General features: G+C 35.9%; 1 protein-coding gene and 1 pseudogene across 1 annotated transcript; both read right to left on the bottom strand.

Annotated features, from left to right (window-relative positions):
* Positions 1–539: 539 nt before the first annotated feature.
* Positions 540–1,424, bottom strand: LOC126613778 (uncharacterized). The gene is made up of 2 exons (XM_050281371.1): positions 1,352–1,424; positions 540–1,269 (listed from the first exon to the last, which is right to left on the bottom strand). The coding sequence occupies exons 1-2, from the start codon at positions 1,388–1,390 to the stop codon at positions 949–951; spliced, it is 360 nt and encodes a 119-aa protein (XP_050137328.1). The 5' UTR covers positions 1,391–1,424; the 3' UTR covers positions 540–948.
* Positions 1,425–5,749: 4,325 nt separating this feature from the next.
* Positions 5,750–6,242, bottom strand: LOC126613779 (uncharacterized; annotated as a pseudogene).
* Positions 6,243–19,748: the final 13,506 nt, after the last annotated feature.

A 19,748-nucleotide genomic window follows, 5' to 3' on the forward strand; every position in this document is an offset into this window, starting at 1 on the left:
CTAATTTGTTTTCTGTATCGACGGGACACTATCCCGATTCTTGAATGACTCTCCAATGACTTACGGTGCTGTGTCGTATATAGTGGTCTTGACTCTGTCAAATATGACGCAGCCTGGCACAAGATTAATTAGTTTTTGAAAGAGATCTAGATAGGGGACGAGGCCTAATTCTAAATAGGCAAAACGTGTCAACGCATTTGGCGTTTTAGCTTGAGGAGGGAGGGATGTGTTATTGGCATAGGACGTATAATTTAATAATACAATATTTTGTAGGGAAGTGTTATTGACACTTCAAAAATCTCATTCTATATTTCTTAGACCATCTCCAATCCTGACCTAAAACCTAAAAATATTTAGCCCACAAAATTTAGGTTTTAGCCTAGAAACAGCTTTTCTACTCCAACCCTTTTGGCCTAAAATTTTAGCCCCAGATTATCAAAAACTGAATTAAGGCTATTTTTTTTAAATTAATTTAAAAAAAAATTATGTAGACTATCCTAAATTAATTATATGAACATTTTAACCTAAAAATATTTAAATTCCAATAAATTTTGAAAAATCACTAAATCAATACATGAAAATCATGATAAACCACATAAACTTAAAAAAAAAAGACAATTAATAAACTACATAAACTTAATACAATCGAAAACTCATAGACTACATAAACTTAATAATGATATCCACCATCTTGACTTGGTGGTGGACTTGGGTGATAGTCTTGCGATGAATCATCATCTTGAAATATACTCCTTGTGGCATTCCTTCGTAAAATTTCTTTTTGCTTACCACATAAGTATCTCTTCCTCTCTGGAGTGTATTTGTCGAGGTCCGCCATTATCAAATTAGTTTCGTACCTTTCTTGCTCCCTATCCCCTTCTTGCTTCATGGCCAAAAACATTTGGGCCGATTCTTCTTGCCGACGACACTGGTTTTCGTTCATTCTTGTCATTTCACTAGCAAATTGTTCACTATCGAATCTTGGGACTTCCCTTTTCTCTTTGCTTCCTTTTGCTTATCTCTACCCGAGGGCCTTGGCAAAGAAGAAGTTGGGCTCATTTGGCCAACACCTTCATTGTCGGCAAAATTCACACCTTCATTGACATCATTTGGGGGTGGGGCTTCATTATGAAATAATCTTCCACATTGTTGATTCGCATCGATTCCCCACCTTGGACAATCCTTGAGGATGTTCCAAGCATGATGCAACTTAAAAGCTTGATTTTTTGGTGTAGTTCTTGTCTTGTAAATTGCCATTGCTTTGTCACCCTATGCAACAAATATATAAAAACAATTAGTTGCAAAATACTATTATGTACATGACAACAAAAATATCAACAAAGAAACTCACAATTTCTGAGACGCCCCTTCCACTAGGCATGTCAACCATGGCTCTCTCTAAGCTTCCCTTCCACAAAGTGGACGCTTTGTTGATAATCTTTCACCGATCATAAACACCACCAACTTTCCTTCGACCGGCGTTGGAGTTTTCATGGAACTTATCAATGATTTTACCCCACAAATCCTTTCTATTTTGATTGGTGCCGACGACACCATCTTCACTAACAGAAATCCATGCCAAACATAAAGCAATATCTTCGTCAAAGGTCCAATTACGACCTCTAACATGCTCTTTTGCCATCTTGAAAATTTTGGAAATGAGAAGAAATGGTAGAAAGAAAAATTGGAAGAATTGTAGGAGAAAAGTGAGTTTTGTGTGGATGTTTGAACAAATACATAGGTATTTATAGAGTTTTTTGTTGAATTTTAAGTTAAATAATTTTTTTAAATTATTTTAGCCGTTGGATTTAAATTTGGACCGTTAGATCTTTTTTTTACCGTTAGATTTGATTATATTCGATTTAAACCGTTGGATTCAATAAATATATAAATATAAAACAAAAAAATAATAATTTGAACCTGGACCGTTGGATTAACCAACAGCCCATTTAAACACAATCGTTGGATCACCAAAAGTAGCCGTTGGGCTGCTTTTGCTTTCTGACAGTAGGGAACACCCCCACATGGGGCTGTCTGCTTTCAACAATCTGCCAAGTGCGTGTGGCGCGTAGGTTGGGAAGTGGGCAACACAGCCCTGGTTTCACTCTCAGTTGGTGGGGCCCATTTTGCTTTGTGGCCTAAAATTGGGCCGGAATTTGACATCCATTTGGGTTTTAGGTTTTAGGTTTATTTTAAGTCATGGGTTAGAGTGGATTTGGGGGGGGGGAATGGTAAATTTTAGCTTTTAGGTCAGGGTTGGAGATAGTCTTACAAGTTTATTTTTCTTTCCAAATATAGAAAGTTTGGAGTGTCAATAACAATTCGCTCATTTGTAAAAACATTTGGTTTATTTTTGCTCACCATCATAATTATGGTGTTGCTCATCATACACTTAATTGTTAATCACGTGTCATTTCACCTAACTATAACTACTTTCACATTAAATGTTTTTTTTTATTTTGAAAAAACTAACTAAAGTTAAGTAAAATGACAAGTGATAGATAATTAGGTGTATAGTAAACAAACACTAAAATTTAAGACGGTGAGCAAAAATACACCTACAAAACTTATACGTCATTGATTATTGAACACAATGTGCTATAGGACCGCAAATTCATTCCATATAAATTATTTTCTAGACAGAAAAAAGCCTTTGAGAATCATGAGCCTTCTTTTCTTTAATTGTTGGATAAATTACACTTTACCACCTCAGGTTTGAGATCGATTTCAATTCCTTACAACATTTTAAAAACATTTCAATTTCATACCTTAAGTACTATTTTATTTCAATAAAATACATCCGTTATATTTTCCATCCATTGATCCGTTAAGAGTTGACATGGCTGCCAAATTTGTGCCACGTGGCAAAAAAAATTTCTATGCATTTAAAAAATAATAATTTAATCAAAATATTAATTAAAAAAAAAAAGAAAACCCTAAAACCCATGTCTTCCCCTTCCCCATCCCTAGCCACATTCTCCCTTTCCCTTTGCAAACCTTATTTCCTCATCCGTCGTTGCCATTGACGCCGACTTCAGCCTCTGCAACCTGGACCTAGGTTTGCGAAAATTTAGGATTTGGACAAATCTAATCCCCAAATTCACCAAATCCAACCCCCAAATTTTGTTGAATCCAACCCAATCCCTAAATTTGATCCACGTCTCAATTGTCAGTCCATTTGCACTCTCTGCCTGAACCACCGCCACTAAATTTGTTAGCTGAAGTTTGGGTGTTCACCACTTTGTGCTCTTTGCCTAAACCATCGCGACCCGCAACAAATTGTCGCGCAAGGAAGAATATATCATTGCCGTCCGATTTCCAGCCTAGTCGACATGGGTAGGGTTGGAGGCGATGTTGGTGTTGCTGGTGGGCTTGCAGTGGTGGACTTGTTGTGGACGAAGATGTTGAAAACATACTGGAGGGGATGGAAGATCTAGGGTTGGGGCTTTGCATTTGCAGCGTTAAGGTGGAGAGCGGCTGCGGAAGATGGGGTGGGTTCAGGCGCGAAGGCAGCGGAAGCGGAGCGTTCTTGTGGTGGAGGTTCGAGAATAAGTTCGAGGAGAGAGGAGGAGGGAAAAGGTCGAGGGACGTGAGGTCGATGGGGTGAGGAGAGTGGAGGAGGAGGGAGGTGGGTCGGGGGGAATGGTTTCTAGGTTTAAGTTTTTTTTTTTTTTTTTTTTTTTTTTTTAAGGATAAATTATTATAATTTTTTTAATGTATAATTTTTTTGCCACGTGGCATAAATTTGGCAGCCACGTCAGCAGAAATGTGGCAACCACTTCAGAACGCATCAATGGATGGAAAATGTAACAGATGTAATATATTGAAATAAAATAGTACTTGAGGTATGAAATTGAAATGTTTTAAAGATGTTGTAAGGAATTGAAATCAACCCCAAACATGAGGTGGTAAAGTGTAATTTACCCTTAATTGTTTTGTCAGCTTTTGAAGATCCATGTAATACAGTAGTAAAAGTACCGCTCGGCCTTTAATGTACATGCATGACTAACAACTTCAAGGAAGGAATTTAAAATAGGGAAAAGGATCCTTGTCGGATTCTTTTCCTAGGGATTCCATGATCATGGTTATTCATCATATATTGTGCGATCATTTTCGTTAGGTACTATTTATATTTAATTTTAAATTTCAAATGATTTTTGACCGCACGATATACGATGAATGACCATGATCATGAGATCTTTCGGATCCCCAAAAAAAAGAATCTGGTGAGAATCCTTTTCCTAAAATAGGGACCCAAATTCACATTTTCTTCTTTTCTTTGTCCTTTACAGAATAAAAAAAAATTTCAAAACTATAATACTCAACAAATGAAAACTGAAAGTGTGACCAACATATGTTACTATTATTAAACTGTTCTTCTTGTTATTTTTTTTAACAAACGATATTATTTACAATAAGGAAAAGGGGGTGGGCAAAGCCTTAGAATAGGCTAGCAATAATGCTGTTCAAATTCATCTTTGGCAAGAATCAAACCTAATACCTCTCACTTACAAGTGAAGAGAAATACCAGTAGACCATAACAATAAACTAAATCACAATAGTACTTAGCAGTTAGCACTAAATTGTACTGAGTAGTATGAAAAACACATGATTGATATTGAAAATAAAAAACTTAATAACTGTAAAAATCAAATTTAACAACTAAAGCACTTGTAAAATAACATTACATAAATAATTGATACACGTAAGAATGTAGAGTATTTGCTCATTTACTTGTGAAGGAAAATGGCCAAAACAAATTCATAAGTTTGTAACTATATGTATTGGTTTGCTTTAGCTACGCTTAACTACTTGTTTGAGGTTTAACCTAACTAATATATCCAAACCTTAAGTTAATATTAGTTTGCAACTTTGAGAAACGAAACAACATTAGGTCAATAGCTAATGTAACAACCCGTCCCTAATTTTACGATTTTATTAACTTTGATTGTAACGTCCATCCCGTTCCAATGGCTCGTGTTGCACGGGATCTTTGGTGCCGTCATGAGCACAATAGATATGTGTTCTTGAGTTGTTCATTATGTCTGGCTCGTATTTGTCGATGGCATCATAATCATACTCATTTTCCACAATCATGTTGTGGAGAATGATACACGTCATCATGATGGATTGAAGTGCCTCGACATCAAACATTATGGCAGCTGACCTAACAATCGCCCAACGAGCTTGCAGGATACCAAAACAACGTTCCACATCCTTCCTACACCCCTCTTGATATTTTGCAAAGTGTTTTTCTTTTTCACTTTGTAGATGTGGGACTGTTTTGACAAAAGTTATCCACCTTGGGTAAATGTCGTCTGCAAGGTAGTACGGTTGTTCGTATGTATGGCCATTGACTGAATATGTGACTCTGGGCGCTTTTCCATGCAGAAATTCGTCGAACACTGGAGATTGGGTAAGGATATTATGTCATTCTGAGCTCCTGGAACACCAAAAAATGCAAGCCAAATCCATGTATCAAATGAAGCCACCACTTCCAAAATGATACTTTTGGCTCCTTTTATGCCGCCATAAGCTCCTTGCCATGCACTTGGACAATTTTTCCAGGTCCAGTGCATGCAGTCGATGCTTCCAATCATGCCAGGGAAGCCTCACATCTCACCCTTCCTCAATAGGCTTCGTAGATCTATAGGTGTCAGTTTCTGGAGGTACTCCTACGTATAGAGGGCTTTGATTGCAAAGCAAAACCGCATCAGGGACTCCAAAACAATTGATTTTCCCATCCTCGTTATCTCATCCACTTGATCTGTAGATGCTCCATATGAAAGCATCCGCAATGCAGCAGTAACTTTTTGCTCAAGAAGAAGACCTAGAACATGAAAAACATCATTTTTTTTAACAAAGTATTGATCATGGTTGCAAATAGCACTCATGATTTTGTCGAACAAACTTCGTTGCATTCTAAAACGACGTCTAAAAACATGATTAGGGAATACATAATTGGGGATAAAATAATCTTCCAAGAGATTTGTACCTTGTTTTTCCCTCTTTCTATCGAAGTTTGCAGCACATTTGGATTGGGATATCTGACCCACAACTTCCATGACACAGCTGGAATGTGAGGCCCTCTGCATTCTATGGTCATCATCCTCATCCTCTTCCATTGTGAAAGCCTCATCTCTAGCTCCACCTTCCTCGAGATTGACCAATTCTTCCCGTTGTGCCAACAATCTTTTCTGTTGCTCCTCAAACTGTTTATACACTCTCCTTGAAAAAGACATTGTAAGAACTCAAGATTTGAAAATGATGAACATGGATGTAAGGATGTGGGGTATATATGGACAAAAAAAAAAGAAAGGATGAGGTTCTTGGTATTTTTTTTTTCACACAAAAAGTATATAAAAGCTTTGGTAGAAAGTGTTGAAAATATTGAAATATGGTGTAAGGTGGAAGAAGAGGGTTTGGTATTTATAGAGAAAAAAATAAATTTTTTAAGTTTTTTTTTTGTATTTTTTAACAATTTTTAATAATTTGTAATTAATTTTTTATAAATTTTTTATTTAGGTAATTAATCTGGACCGTTGGATTTGAAAAATATTCAAATCCAACAACCTATAAGTTGACACGTGGCCAACGGTCATAATTCTGACCATTGTGCCTTTTTTTATATATAATTTTTGGGGGAAAAACGTGGTCCGTTGATCTGTGATTAGACGATCCAGATCAAAATTCAAATTCAATTTTTTTTTACAGTTGGAAATCCAACGGCCCAAGACCGGCCACATGGCCTTCCTATTCGTGCGCCTGCGCAAGCGAGCCCCAGCTCTGGATTATTGTCAGCGAAGCGAGCCCAGTCCCACGTGCTTCCCACGCGCTTGGCGCAAAAAAAAAAATTCAAACGACCTCTGACGCCACATTGGCGTCAGCATGGCATCAGATGGGCCGATCAACAGGTCTATCGATTTTGGGCCAGCCTGTGGCCTGGCTTGGTTTGGGTGCCAGCCTATTAGGCTGGGGTGGAGCAAAAATAAGGGAAGCTGGTCCATTTTTTGGACTGGGTGCAAGGCTATCAAGCCCCGATGAAACTGCTCTTAATTGTAGTTACGGTCAAGAATAGTATTTCATTGATTAGAATGATTGAATTATCGAATTATTGACTTACCATTGCATGATCATATTTACGTTATTTGCTTATTGTGTGCTACACTGATGTTAACACTCGCCCGGACCAGGCTTCACGTGTATGTTCACATCGCACTGCACGCTCACTTTGGATCCATTGTAGGTGCTAGTCATGTCCTAAATTACTATAGGCAATTAGGACTCGTATATGATGCGCATGCGCTAATCTTCACATGATTGTAGTACTAGAGTACAAAACATTATTACACCCAGTCTTGTTTATGTCAGAATACCTCTGCATGAAATCGTATGTCAGCATATGTTGATGAGCACTCGATATGATATGTTTGTTATGTGAGGTTACGTAATTTACCAGACGTTAGTGGTTTAGTTACGAAATATTGTGACGTATTGAATTCTTGAGGTATTGCAGGCTACGGTAAGTATTTTCACACTATATGTAGTATGTATATTTTGGAAACTATACTTGTTTTACAACGAGGGATTATTATGTTTTTGAAAAGGTCTTTACAAAACTTTATTTTTAGGCCCACCCACCTTTGTTTTTAGCCCATCCAAGTTTTAGTGGCAGAGCTTTTGTGTTGACGAGGATTCTTGGCAAATCTTCGTATTGGTGATTACCTTCGATGACATAATTCAAATTCTACTTTTACTGCACTTTACTTGTGCTCTGACATCACTTGTGAAATGGGTTCATTCCCGCTCATAAGCGCACTCTTGCATTTAAGCACTTTAGGTTTAAATTTATTCACATTTTCCACATCACTACACTTCATGGTTTCGTCATCCTCCTGGTGTCGGCCAACACAGCTCAATTCGGAGTCCAAATGAACATTTCAGGTCGGAGTGTGTCAGGTAATTGATAGTTTGACTTATATATTAATCATAAAAGACTTTCATCCAATATTTCTACACATGAAACTTGTCTTATTAAAATTATGAGAAATAATGAACATACACACATTTCTTAATTTTTAAGTGTCAAATTGAAAAAATAAAATGCAAGCAGCGAACAAAATTAAACAAACTATATAGACAAAGTAAAAAGTGTGTGATTATCATTTCTCTAAAACCAAACGCATGTGCATATGAGTTTTTATCCAAATTATGTGTTTGTAAGCCTTAAAATAGGAAGGTACTAGTTTTTTGCCTTTTTTTTTTTCTATGACCCCTCGAACTTGATCTTGATCTCACTTTTAACCTTGAAATTCAAATTTTGTCACTTAACACCTTAGAATTCGATTCGATTTTCGCTTCACTTTACCAAAATTTAGTCAAATTTGATAAATGCATTTCAAGTTTACTTAAATATTAACATGTAAGAATTATCTGACTTCAATAATAAGGTTCTCCTCTTTGCCAGATACACAGTGCATAACCAAACAATAGGCTTTTGGTCCAATAATGAGCGTCTTTTTCTGTAAGAGTAGTGCCCACTATTTATATAGATAAACAATCACTACGATTCTCTCATTAGAATCTTTGTAAGAAACAAACATTGTCTCTCAGTTGTAATATAATTGAGTAATTTAGTCACTTAGTACTACGGTCTAGTTGTATTCCTCTTCATTTGTAAGTGAGAGGTTTTAGGTTAGATTCTTATCAAAGACGAATTTGAACCACATTATTGTTAACTCATTGTGAGGCTAAGTCTACCCCCTCCCTCTTAGTGTAGATAATATCGCTTGTTCGAAGAAAAAAAATTGAGTAATTTAGGATCAATTAATTAGGATAAAATACACCTACATTTATGCTAACATATATAACGCCACTCTTACTAATCGTGTAAAGTGCTGCTGCAATGCGGTTGAAGACTTCCATATCGTTACATTCATGAAAACGCATGGTACCGTTTTCACTGTGAAAGGTTTTCCTCGTTAGGGTTTTACATGTATCATTTGCCCTGTTTGTATATCAGATGGATAGTCTGACAAATACATCTAACGTACATCAGCACACTAAACCCCTCACATCACATCATCACATGTGCTAGGAAAAAACCGAACGTTAGGGATCCATAGTTGACCAAAGTGGGAAGAGATATTTTTGGATCTCTTCCACCAAAGTCATCAAATAAAATGATTTGAATTCTTGAAATTTGATTCAACACTAAAAACAGGGGTCTCTTTTAAAAGTTATAATAACTTTAGCTGTTGGATCAAATTTCAAGAGTCCAGATCACTTGATTTGGTGGCTTTTGTGAAAGAGATCCGAATGATCTCTTTCCGACCAAAGTTATGGGAATTGTATCCGGAGCCTAAGACTCAACATATTCGAACAACACAAATTGAATTCGACGGTCTTCATTAATTCATTTCGCTGGTCTACCACACACAAACCAACTACTCTGATTTCTTTTACACACTAATCAGTAGTCCAAATGTGTTGATCCTTAAGGCCATCTCCAACTGAAGGCTGGCCAAATGGCTCGTTTTAGCCCTCTTGCCCTACAAGATATTAATATTTTAATGAACAGTACATGGTCATATTTGCCTCTATCTCCAATCGAGGGCCATAGGGCTCATTTTAGCCCTGTCACAAAAAACCGTCTCCAACCGAGGGCCATAGGGTAAACATAATTTATTATTTTTATGTTGGTTAATGTTATTTAATGTTGTTTCATATTATTTAATGCTGTTTCATGTTACTTAATTTAATTTAATGTTGTATAATGGCTTAGGAAGTTATAGGAAAAAAATAAAATTTAAAAAATATATGAAACAAATTTTGTAAAATAGAAGTTATAGGAATTTTTTTTTTAAATATGAAACAAATTTTGTACAATAGAAGTTATAGGAAAAAAATATAATTTAGAAAAAATATAAAACAAATTTTGTAAAATAGAAGTTATAGGAAGTTATAGAAAAAAAATAGAAGTTATAGGATAAAAAATTGTGTAAAAATAAATAAATAAATAAATAAAACTGTAAAAAAAAATTCAAAAATAACGGCTAGCTGACATCAGCTAGTGTCAGCTAGCCGTTGCATTTGAAATTTGGCCTAGAATTCCTGTCGGATATAACCGACATGAATATATTTAAAATATATTCTTGTCAGTTATATCCGACAAGAATGCTGGAATTTATGGCCTAGCCTGGGGTTGGTTGGATTGGGCCACTCGATTGGCCCTTTGGCCCTTTCAGATTCCGTGGGGCCCACGAGCCCTTTAGCTTAGCCCTCGGTTGAAGACAATTTTCGGACTACCCTTCAGTTAGAGATGGCCTAAGCTTCGGACACTAAGATCCGGAGCGAATCCAATTTCTAAGTTACAGAACTCCGCCTGTCCCGAAACTTAATTGACCCGTTCTCTTTTTTAATCATCAATCCAAGCTTTTATTTGACTTGACGGTACGTACATAGCTAGGTCATTGATCAATGGTCGAATTTGACCATTACCATATTTGATTTAATGTTTTCCATGGACCTGTAAATACATGGAGTGTAATTTAATCTATCTTGTAAAGTGAAGGTTTTATTAAAATCCAAATTAAAGTTGGCTACTAAATCCTGGTTGATTGTTTTGTATTTATGATGTGGATCGAGGAGGAAGCTCAAATCTTCTAAGTAATAAAATTAGGATAATATTTACATTTCCTTATGTGGGAATTTACATATCTTTCATTTAAGAATACCATATCTTTATCGAATAATCGAAATTGTTCAATTTATTATTTTTCATTTGAAGACCACTGCTACAAGAAATCATTCAAATTAGACATCATTTAATCATTCAAAAACATCAAATAAATTAATGGTTCATCATGAATGTATTACTTGATACTTCATGAATATATTACTTGGTACTTACACCGTTAATTTGTTCTATATATTTGAATGACTAATGATCTCTAATTGAAATGATTCTTTGTAAGAATGATTTTCGAAACGAAGATTAAGAAATTGAATGGCTCTGATTATGAAATTGTAAGGTCACCTTATTCGCAAGGGAGAATTAGCTCAATCCTAAAAAATAAATGCAGGTATTATCCATAAAATTATATGGTATAAAAAATAAGTGGGAATCCCTTCTCTTAAAGAACTTGTATATATATAAGTGTGTACGTCAATAAACCAAAAACGATAAGATACGAAACCTCACCAATTTGGAAAACAAATGGAAATGCATGCTTACCTATATTGATTCTCAAAAGGATTGTTTATGGTGGGGTTAACAATCAAAATTGTTAATCTTAATTACATTCCAATTGACGTATGGTTATGTGGTACACCAACTCTAATTAGAACAATAGCCCAAAAAGAAAAAAGTAGTGAAATGCACTTCCTCTAAGAACACCAGAAGAAAAAAATATAATTAGAGAAAACCATACTTTTTGTATCTTATTTGCAAATCATGTGATTTGTCACCAGTAAGAAATAAGCACGTAATCACATTTAGGTAATAATTCAATCATCAATAACCACGTCATTTGATTTACAAAATATAATTTAAATAAATCGTCTCTCTAACGTTACTTATCATATATATTAGTAATTTAATTTTACAAGGAGGGCTTACATCACATGGACCTTTTCTCACCGACAGTTTATCCCATTTTGAGGAATAGAATTTACAGGGATATATCCAAAATGCTCTCTTAACTTTAGCACGTCCACTCAAGGCAAAGAGGTTTTGAGAGGATGAGAGGATTAGATGAGAAAATGGACCACTTTTGGATCTTCTGGTGGCTCTTGACATATCTCTCACTTCTCATATGGTTGCTGTGGAATATATATGCAGGACGCAGCAGAAAATATATATACATATATGGAGGACCCAACATCAACATTACGTGTATAAATATGCATGTTGTTTAGGCTTCACGTTAATCCGGGGCCTTCCTTCTGTATTTGCATGTCCTTAATTTTCCAAAAAAAATGTGGGGGATGCTCCCTTTGATATTTTTTGGTATGTTCCTTCCTTCTACAAGTTGTGCCGTGGAGGTTTTTTATGATAATTTTTGAGTGATAGTGAAGGTTTTGTTGGTTTCGTTCACAAAGTCTGATTATTTTGATCCACTAATAACAATGATAAATAGTTGATAATGTTCTATATGATCGTTTTGTATTGTTCTCTGTCTTTTTCTTCAATACTATTGTATCCTTATGAACGTACAAACTTGCATATAGAGGATGAGTTTTCCATATTTCGTTTTGCATTTTTTTTCACTAAATTTAGAATAAAAAATAATTTACAATTTTCAGAAAGCAAGGTGAATTATTAAATTATATACTATGGCAATCCATCTATTTTAATTTCAATTTTAAACTATTGAAAATAACAGTTTGAATATCTTTATTAATTAATGAAACCCTCTTTGTCAACCAAAAGAGGGTGAAAAGACAACTTAGTCTTCTATCACACAAAAAAAATGATGGGCAATAATGTAATTTCATATGTCTAAATTTTATTATTTTTATTGAAGTCTTACAGGTGATGTTAAAATATCTCTAATATTTAAAATAAAAAAAATAAAAAAATCCAAAAACAAAAACCTCCCACTCCACCCCCCATGTTCTCTCTCTCTCTCTCTCTCCCTCTCTCCTTCTCATTTTCTAAAAAAATGCTAGTATTATTTAAAATAACTTTGTAGAAAGTAGTTAATGATTTGAATGGAATGAATCATTCCTTGCATTCAAGGAATATTGAATGAACAAATGGATTCTTAACTGCTAGGGAGATAAATAGAAAGAAAAAAACCTCAGATATCGATGCCCGCTTGCGTCTTTGGGATCGACGGCAATTCGTCTTGGTCTCTTCCCTCTTTTCCCTTCTTGTTTCTAATATCTTCTAACTATTTTCATTCTATGGTTGTCGTTCTGAGAAGGAGTCTTTTTTTATGGTGGTCGTTCTTTGATCTATCAAGAAGAACCTTTTAACGTCCATAAATTACGGCTCAAATTCAAATCTTTGAACATGAACTATATTAATAGAGTTAAGATAGTGATTTTGTGTTTTGTAGTTTGTGCGCATGATAAATAAATGTGAGGGAGAAACAGCGTTTGGTGGTGATTCATAACAATGCTTCTTGATCTACGTTTGGTGCACTTCTTTTTTCCCGGTAATTGTATGACTTGCAAAGGTTAACTTCGCAAGTGTTATCTTCGCCGTTCCTAATTTGTTTTCTAAATTGACGAGACACTATCCTGAACGACTTACGGTGCTGTGTCGTATACAGGGGTCTTGACTCTGTCAAATATGACGCAACGTGGTACAAGATTAATTAGTTTTTGAAAGGGCCTGATTCCAAATCGCGGTGTTATAAAAAGACGACATCTGGAAAACGTGTCAACGCTTTTGGCATTTTAGCTTGGGGAGTGAAGGAAACAATTTACATTAAACGAGTTTATCGATATATAACATTTAATTTAATAATACAATATTTTTCAAAAACTTTTGGTTTATTTTTGCTCACCACCATAATTATGGTGTAGCTCACCATACACCTAATCGTTTGTCATATGTCATTTCACCTAACTCTAGTTAATTTCACATTAAATGTCATTTTTTCAATTTTGAATAAACTAATCAAAGTTAAATAAAATGACATGTGGTAGTCTGGTAGATGATTATGTGTATAGTAAAGATACACTAAAGTTTAAAGTGGCGACCAAAAATTCTCCCAAAAACTTATACATCATGTATTATAGAACATAATGCGGCATATGGTGATAAACTTGTTCCGTGTAAATTATTTTCTAGACCGGAGCCTCTGAAAATCATGGGCTTTCTTTTCTTTAATAAATGTTTCGTCAGCTTTTGAAGATCCATACAACATTATAGTAGTAAAAGTATAGCTCGGCCTTTATGTACCGTTTGGTATGCAGACGGGACAGAATGGGATAGAAGGGACGGAACGGAGATTCCATGCTATGTTTGGTGTACGCTCAGGTAGGAATGGAATGAAAGATTAAATAACAATCGTACCCATCCACTTCGCCGAGTTCAACCTTACCCGAGCCATCGCTGACGAGTTCAACGTCATCCCTCACATCTTCCGCCTAATCCTCACCCACGTCCTTTCATCAGCTTTCCCTGGGATCCTTCTGTTCTTCCAGTTTGTTTCCCCATAAAATTTCATCTCTTTGGCTTTCTTAGGAACCCTTTATCCGATTTGGGTTTTCTTCGTTTTGTTGTTTTTCTTCTTTGAATATAGAAATCAAACGCAAAGAAAATTGCTTTTGTTGGGTTTTTGTCACTCAGTTTCCTGAAAAATTTGAAGTGCGATCAAAGAAGCTTGATTTCCCGAAAAAACAAGAGAACTCAGTTTTTGAGTTGATCTGTTGATGTAAATTTCGATTTTTAACGAATATTTTATGCTAATTGTGTAGAAATTGAGAGATCTCTAGAATTTTGATTAATTTTTGTTAAGTTTCAAAGTGAAATTAATGAAAAAAAGGAGGGGTATTGTTGTTCAAAAAGTTATAATTTTGTGTTCCATGGGCTGGAACAAGTCGTTCCAAGAGAAGGGTGGCACGAAAAATTGACTAAAATCCGTTTCACGGGATATCGTGTCCAAGGCAAATTGGTAAAGTGTGATTATCATTTCTTTAAAACCAAATGCATGTGCATATGTGTTTTCATCCAAATTATGTGTTCGTAAGCCTTAAGGTAGGAAGGTACGGGTTTTTAGCCTTATGTTTTTGTTCTATGACCCCTAGAACACGATCTTGATCTCACTTTTAACCTTGAAAATCAAATTTTGTCACTTAACACCTTAGAATTCAATTTTTGCTTCACTTTACCAAAATTTAGTCAAATTCATTTTATGCGCTTGAATTTACTTATATATTAACATGTAAGAATTATCTGACTTCAATAATAATTGAGGTTCTCCTCTTTGTCAGATACACAGTGCACAATCAAACAATAGGCTTTTGGTTCAATAATAAGTGTCTTTTTCTGTAAGAGTAGTGCCCACTATTTATATAGATAAACAATCACTATGATTCTCTCATTAGAATCCTTGTAAGAAACCAACATTTTATCTCAGTTGTAATATAATTGAGTAATTTAGACACTTAGTATTACAGTCTAGTAGTATTCCTCTTCACTTGTACGTGAGAGGTCTTAGGTTCAATTCTCACCGAATACGAATTTGAACCACATTATTGCTAGCTCATTGTGAGGCTAAGTCCATCCTCTTTATCTTAGTGTAGATAATATCGTTTATTTGAAGAAGAAAAAATGAGTAATTTAGGATCAGTTAATTAGGATAAAATACACCTACAGTTATGCTAACATATATAACATCACTCTTACTAAGTGTGTAAAGTGCTGCTGCAATGCGGTTGAAGACTTCCATATCGTTACATTCATGAAAACGCATGGTACCTTTGTCTCTGTGAAACGTTTTCCTCGTTATGATTTTACATGTATCATTTGCCCTATATGTATATCACATGGATAGTTTGACATATACATCTAACGTACATCAGCACACTGAACCCCTCACATCACATCACATGTACTAGGAAAAAACCGAACGTTATAGATCCATAGTCGACCAAAGTTAAGGGAATTTGGAGTTCTTCTCTCCGAATGATAGTTTTCTCTCCTACTGAGGGTCTTTCTCACCTTCTGGTGTGAGTCTTCAAAAATCAAGAAAATCCAATGGCGCCGGTCCTAGCTGTGGCTGGGGTCGATTGCTGCCGTTTCCTTCTTTATTTCTCTTGTCTGTTTTTTGTTTCTACTGCTCTCTTCCCCTGCTTTCAACCTTGATTTAGTCTATCCTTCTTGCCCAGTTGGTCTTCTCTGTTCTTCTGTATTCCGGTTTTCAGCCATGATTATTGTGGAGATCGTGTGTCGAGCTCCAGCATTCTCACCGAGTGTTTCTAACACCACCACCTTCTCCGACTTATCTGCCTTTTTCGGCAGCGTTGTTCGTGGGTTTTCACGGACTTCATCCCTTTAGCTGGCTTTCATTGTGTTGTTGTTGGCTATGCTCGTGTAGCAAATCGGGGTAGGAAGCTGTGTTTGAAAATGAGATACTCAGCTAGGGATTAGGACTTGGACGGATCGAGGTTGCTGCGGTGGTGACGATTGCAGTGGATGCTTCTAGCGTCTGTAAATCTCTGTGTGTTTGGGCTACAACAGTTGGTTGGCCCTATCGTTCTTTGTTTTGTCTTGGCCCACTTTTTGCTTGTCCATGTGTTAGTTTTTGGGCCTTATGTTGTATGTTTGTTTAGTTTTGGTTTGCAATAAAAGTTGCACTTTGACCAAAAATGTCACAGCTCGTCCCAAATATATATTTATCAACGGCGTGAATTGACGAAAATACCCTTGAACGTTAGTTGTGTAATGTGGTTTAAGTGTAGCTTTGGGTTAATATTCTTAAAATCCTAATGGTTTGGAACCAATTAGGATTAAGTTATGTTCTTTTTGGTGGTTGACCAATCCTAGGCCACACACACACTCTCTCTTCTCTCCCCCGTGTCCTCTCACTCTCACTCTCTCTCTTCCCTCTTACGTATGGACAAGGGTAGGAACACCCCAAACCTTATAGATCGAGGTTGAAAATGATACCATTGTGTTCCTAAGGTCCTCGCGAGTTCAAAGGTACCAAATATAGGTAAGGTTACCTTTGATTTCACGTGGAATCACAATGTCCGATTCCATGCACTGTTCATGCAACTTTTATTCTTCAATTTTCAGGGAATTCTAAGCACATAGAAGGCTTAAGGAGGTCCTCACGAGCCTTGGGGTAGTTCGTTTGAAGAGTTTGGACGTCGGAGGGCCGAGATCGAAGCTTTTCAAGTCGACCGGATTATCAAGCTTCCTCAGGTAGATTCTAGTGGAATTCAAGGCTTAAAAGTAGTATAACGTGATTCTACATGTTATTAGCTTCATTTTGGTACCAATTTCATGAAAAATGGTGAAGAAACGAAGGAGAATAGTGAGTTTGAAGTTTTGCCCAGTTTCTGGCGCCGGCGACGGTCGCCGAAGCTGACGGAATATTCTCACACCGTCAGTCAAATGTGACGGAATCTGTTAGGTTTAACGGAATATTCCCTAACGGTGGTTAGGGAATCCATCAGGTTTGGGCCGTGTGGGGGCGCGTTTTGCCGTGCCCTTGCCGGCGCGTGGCGACGCATGGAAGGTCCAAAAATATTTCTTAAAATATGGGGATGATCATAAGGTTGTGTAGATCACTGAGGTATATTCATATACCTATTTTGAGCAATGTATGAAAAGTTATTAGCTAGTATTGCCTATGTGCTTTAAAAATAACGTTTTTATAGTTAATTTGCATATAGGTGATGCTTATCTCGAGGACGAGCGTATCCACGGGTGACTCGGGGGCTACGACCCTTCGACATATCAGTGAGTGGGCTTTTGTTTTTAGTATATATTTATATACTTGATATATTTCCCAAAAATGAATTTTAAAGAAACTATGCTTTGAAATAATATGCCAAATGCTTCTATATTTTGAATATGCATTGCATGGTTGCATATATATATATATATATATATATATATATATATATATATATATATATATATATATAAATGTGGTGTTGTGGAGGCACATGTGAGTTCAGGTAAGTTATGTTTGGTTGTGTGAATCATCGATGATGTGATATGTGATATGTGATTAAGTAATGTTGAGCTCATAAAGCTGCACCTAGGGTGATTGTGAATTAGCCAGAGATATGAAATACAGGCCTGTTTATTTACGTCACCTCCTGCACTATATGCTCATATTGGATCCAACTTAAGTGCACAGTCTTACCATACAGACCTTATTATGGTTCCGACTCGTAGGTGACTAGCGATTTATCGCCCGACTACTATGAGAGAATAGAATTGAGCATAATTATATTTCACCCAATCTTGTCATACAGGCCCTTTTCAATGGTTCCGACTTATATGAAGTATATTGCCATATAGGTCATAGTAGTGACTCCGGCTAGATTGAGTTTGAGCTATGAATTCAGCCGTACAAACTACCATAGGAGTTCCGGCTAACATATCACAATTCTATGAAATTATTCTTACCTGAATTGTTGACTCTATTATATCTTGGCATGGCATTTATACCTATGAATATGATTATATGAAGCATGAACTGAATTGATATGGTTTCAGATATATATATGTATATGCTTATATCTTGATTCTGGAAAAATTATACATGTTTTACAGCGAGAGGTTAGTATATTGATAAATGAAATGATTTTGTAAAACATTTGTTTTTGCCCACTCACGTTTTCTGTTTTGCGCCCCTCCAGGTTTTAAGTAAGTTGTTGTTGGGGGCTCAAAGATGTCGGCTGTTCTGACTATTCTATATTATAGTAGGATATTCCTGGTACTGTGTAACTAGTACTTGTCCTACTGGACTGTACCTAGACTTATTATGCTCTGATTAGGAGAGTACTCTCTAAATGTGGTTTTTAATTATTCGTATATTTGCTATCTTTATCGCTTCCGCACTGTGCACATGGTTATGTCACTCTCACGTGATGGCTAGCATGCCTTGGCCTCGGTCGGGGTGTGTCAAAAAAAAATTATGGGAATTTGATCCGGTTTGAACTTAGTGTCTGGAACTTATGAATCAACATATTTGAACTACACAAATTAAATTCGATGGTTTTTATTAATTCATTTCGATGGTCCATCACACACAAACCAACATCTTTGATTTCTTATACTCACCAATCAGTAGTTTAGATGTTTTTTTTATTTATTTTAAGTCTAGATGTGTTGATTCTTAAGTTCCAGACACTAATGTCTAGTACGGATCCAAATTTCTAAGTTAAGGAACACCGCCTGTCACGAAACTTAGGGCTGGTTTGGTATTGCTGTGCTTTGAAAAAAAGCTGCTGTGAGAATACGCGGCTGTGCTGTGAGAATAAGCGGCTGTGAAATAAATCAGCAGAGTGTTTGGTAAACTTTTTTGTAAAAGTGCTTTTGAAAAAAAAAGCAGTCTGATAGTGGGTCTTTTCATTAAAGGAGCAGTGTAGCTCCGTGTGCTTTGAAAAAAAGTCAGTTTTCCAAAGCTGCAAATAGCAGCTTTGGCTTTTTCCTTTGATTTCAGCTTATTCTCACAGCAGCTTCCAAAATAAGCCATTTTTTTTCAGTTTACCAAACACCTAAAACCCTCACAGCTTTTTTTCATGGGTGCTTTTTTTTTAATCACCTCACTTCCAAACCACCCCTTAATTGACCCGTTCTCTTTTTTGATCATCAATCCAAGCTTTTATTTGACTTGACGAGTAGCTAGGTCATTGAACAATGGTCGAATTTGACCATTACCTTCTTTGATTTAATGTTTGCATGGACCTGTAAATACATGGAGTGTAATTTAATCTATCTTGTAAAGTGAAGGTTTATTAAAATCCAAATTAAAGTTGGCTACTAAATCCTGGTTCATTATTTTGTATTTATGGTGTGGATCGAGGAGGAAGCTCAAATCTTCTAAGGAATAAAATTATGATAATATTTGCATTTCCCTATGTGGGAATTTACATATCTTTCATTTACGAATATTGTATCTTGTTCGAATAATCGAAACTGTTCAATTTATTAATTTTCATTTAAAGACCACTGTTACAAGAAATCATTCAAATTGGAGATCGTTTAATCATCCAAAAATATCAAATAAATAGATGGTTCATCATGAATATATTACTTGGTATTTACA

This window comes from Malus sylvestris, chromosome 2 (assembly GCF_916048215.2).
Source record: "Malus sylvestris chromosome 2, drMalSylv7.2, whole genome shotgun sequence".
Lineage (NCBI taxonomy): Eukaryota > Viridiplantae > Streptophyta > Magnoliopsida > Rosales > Rosaceae > Malus > Malus sylvestris.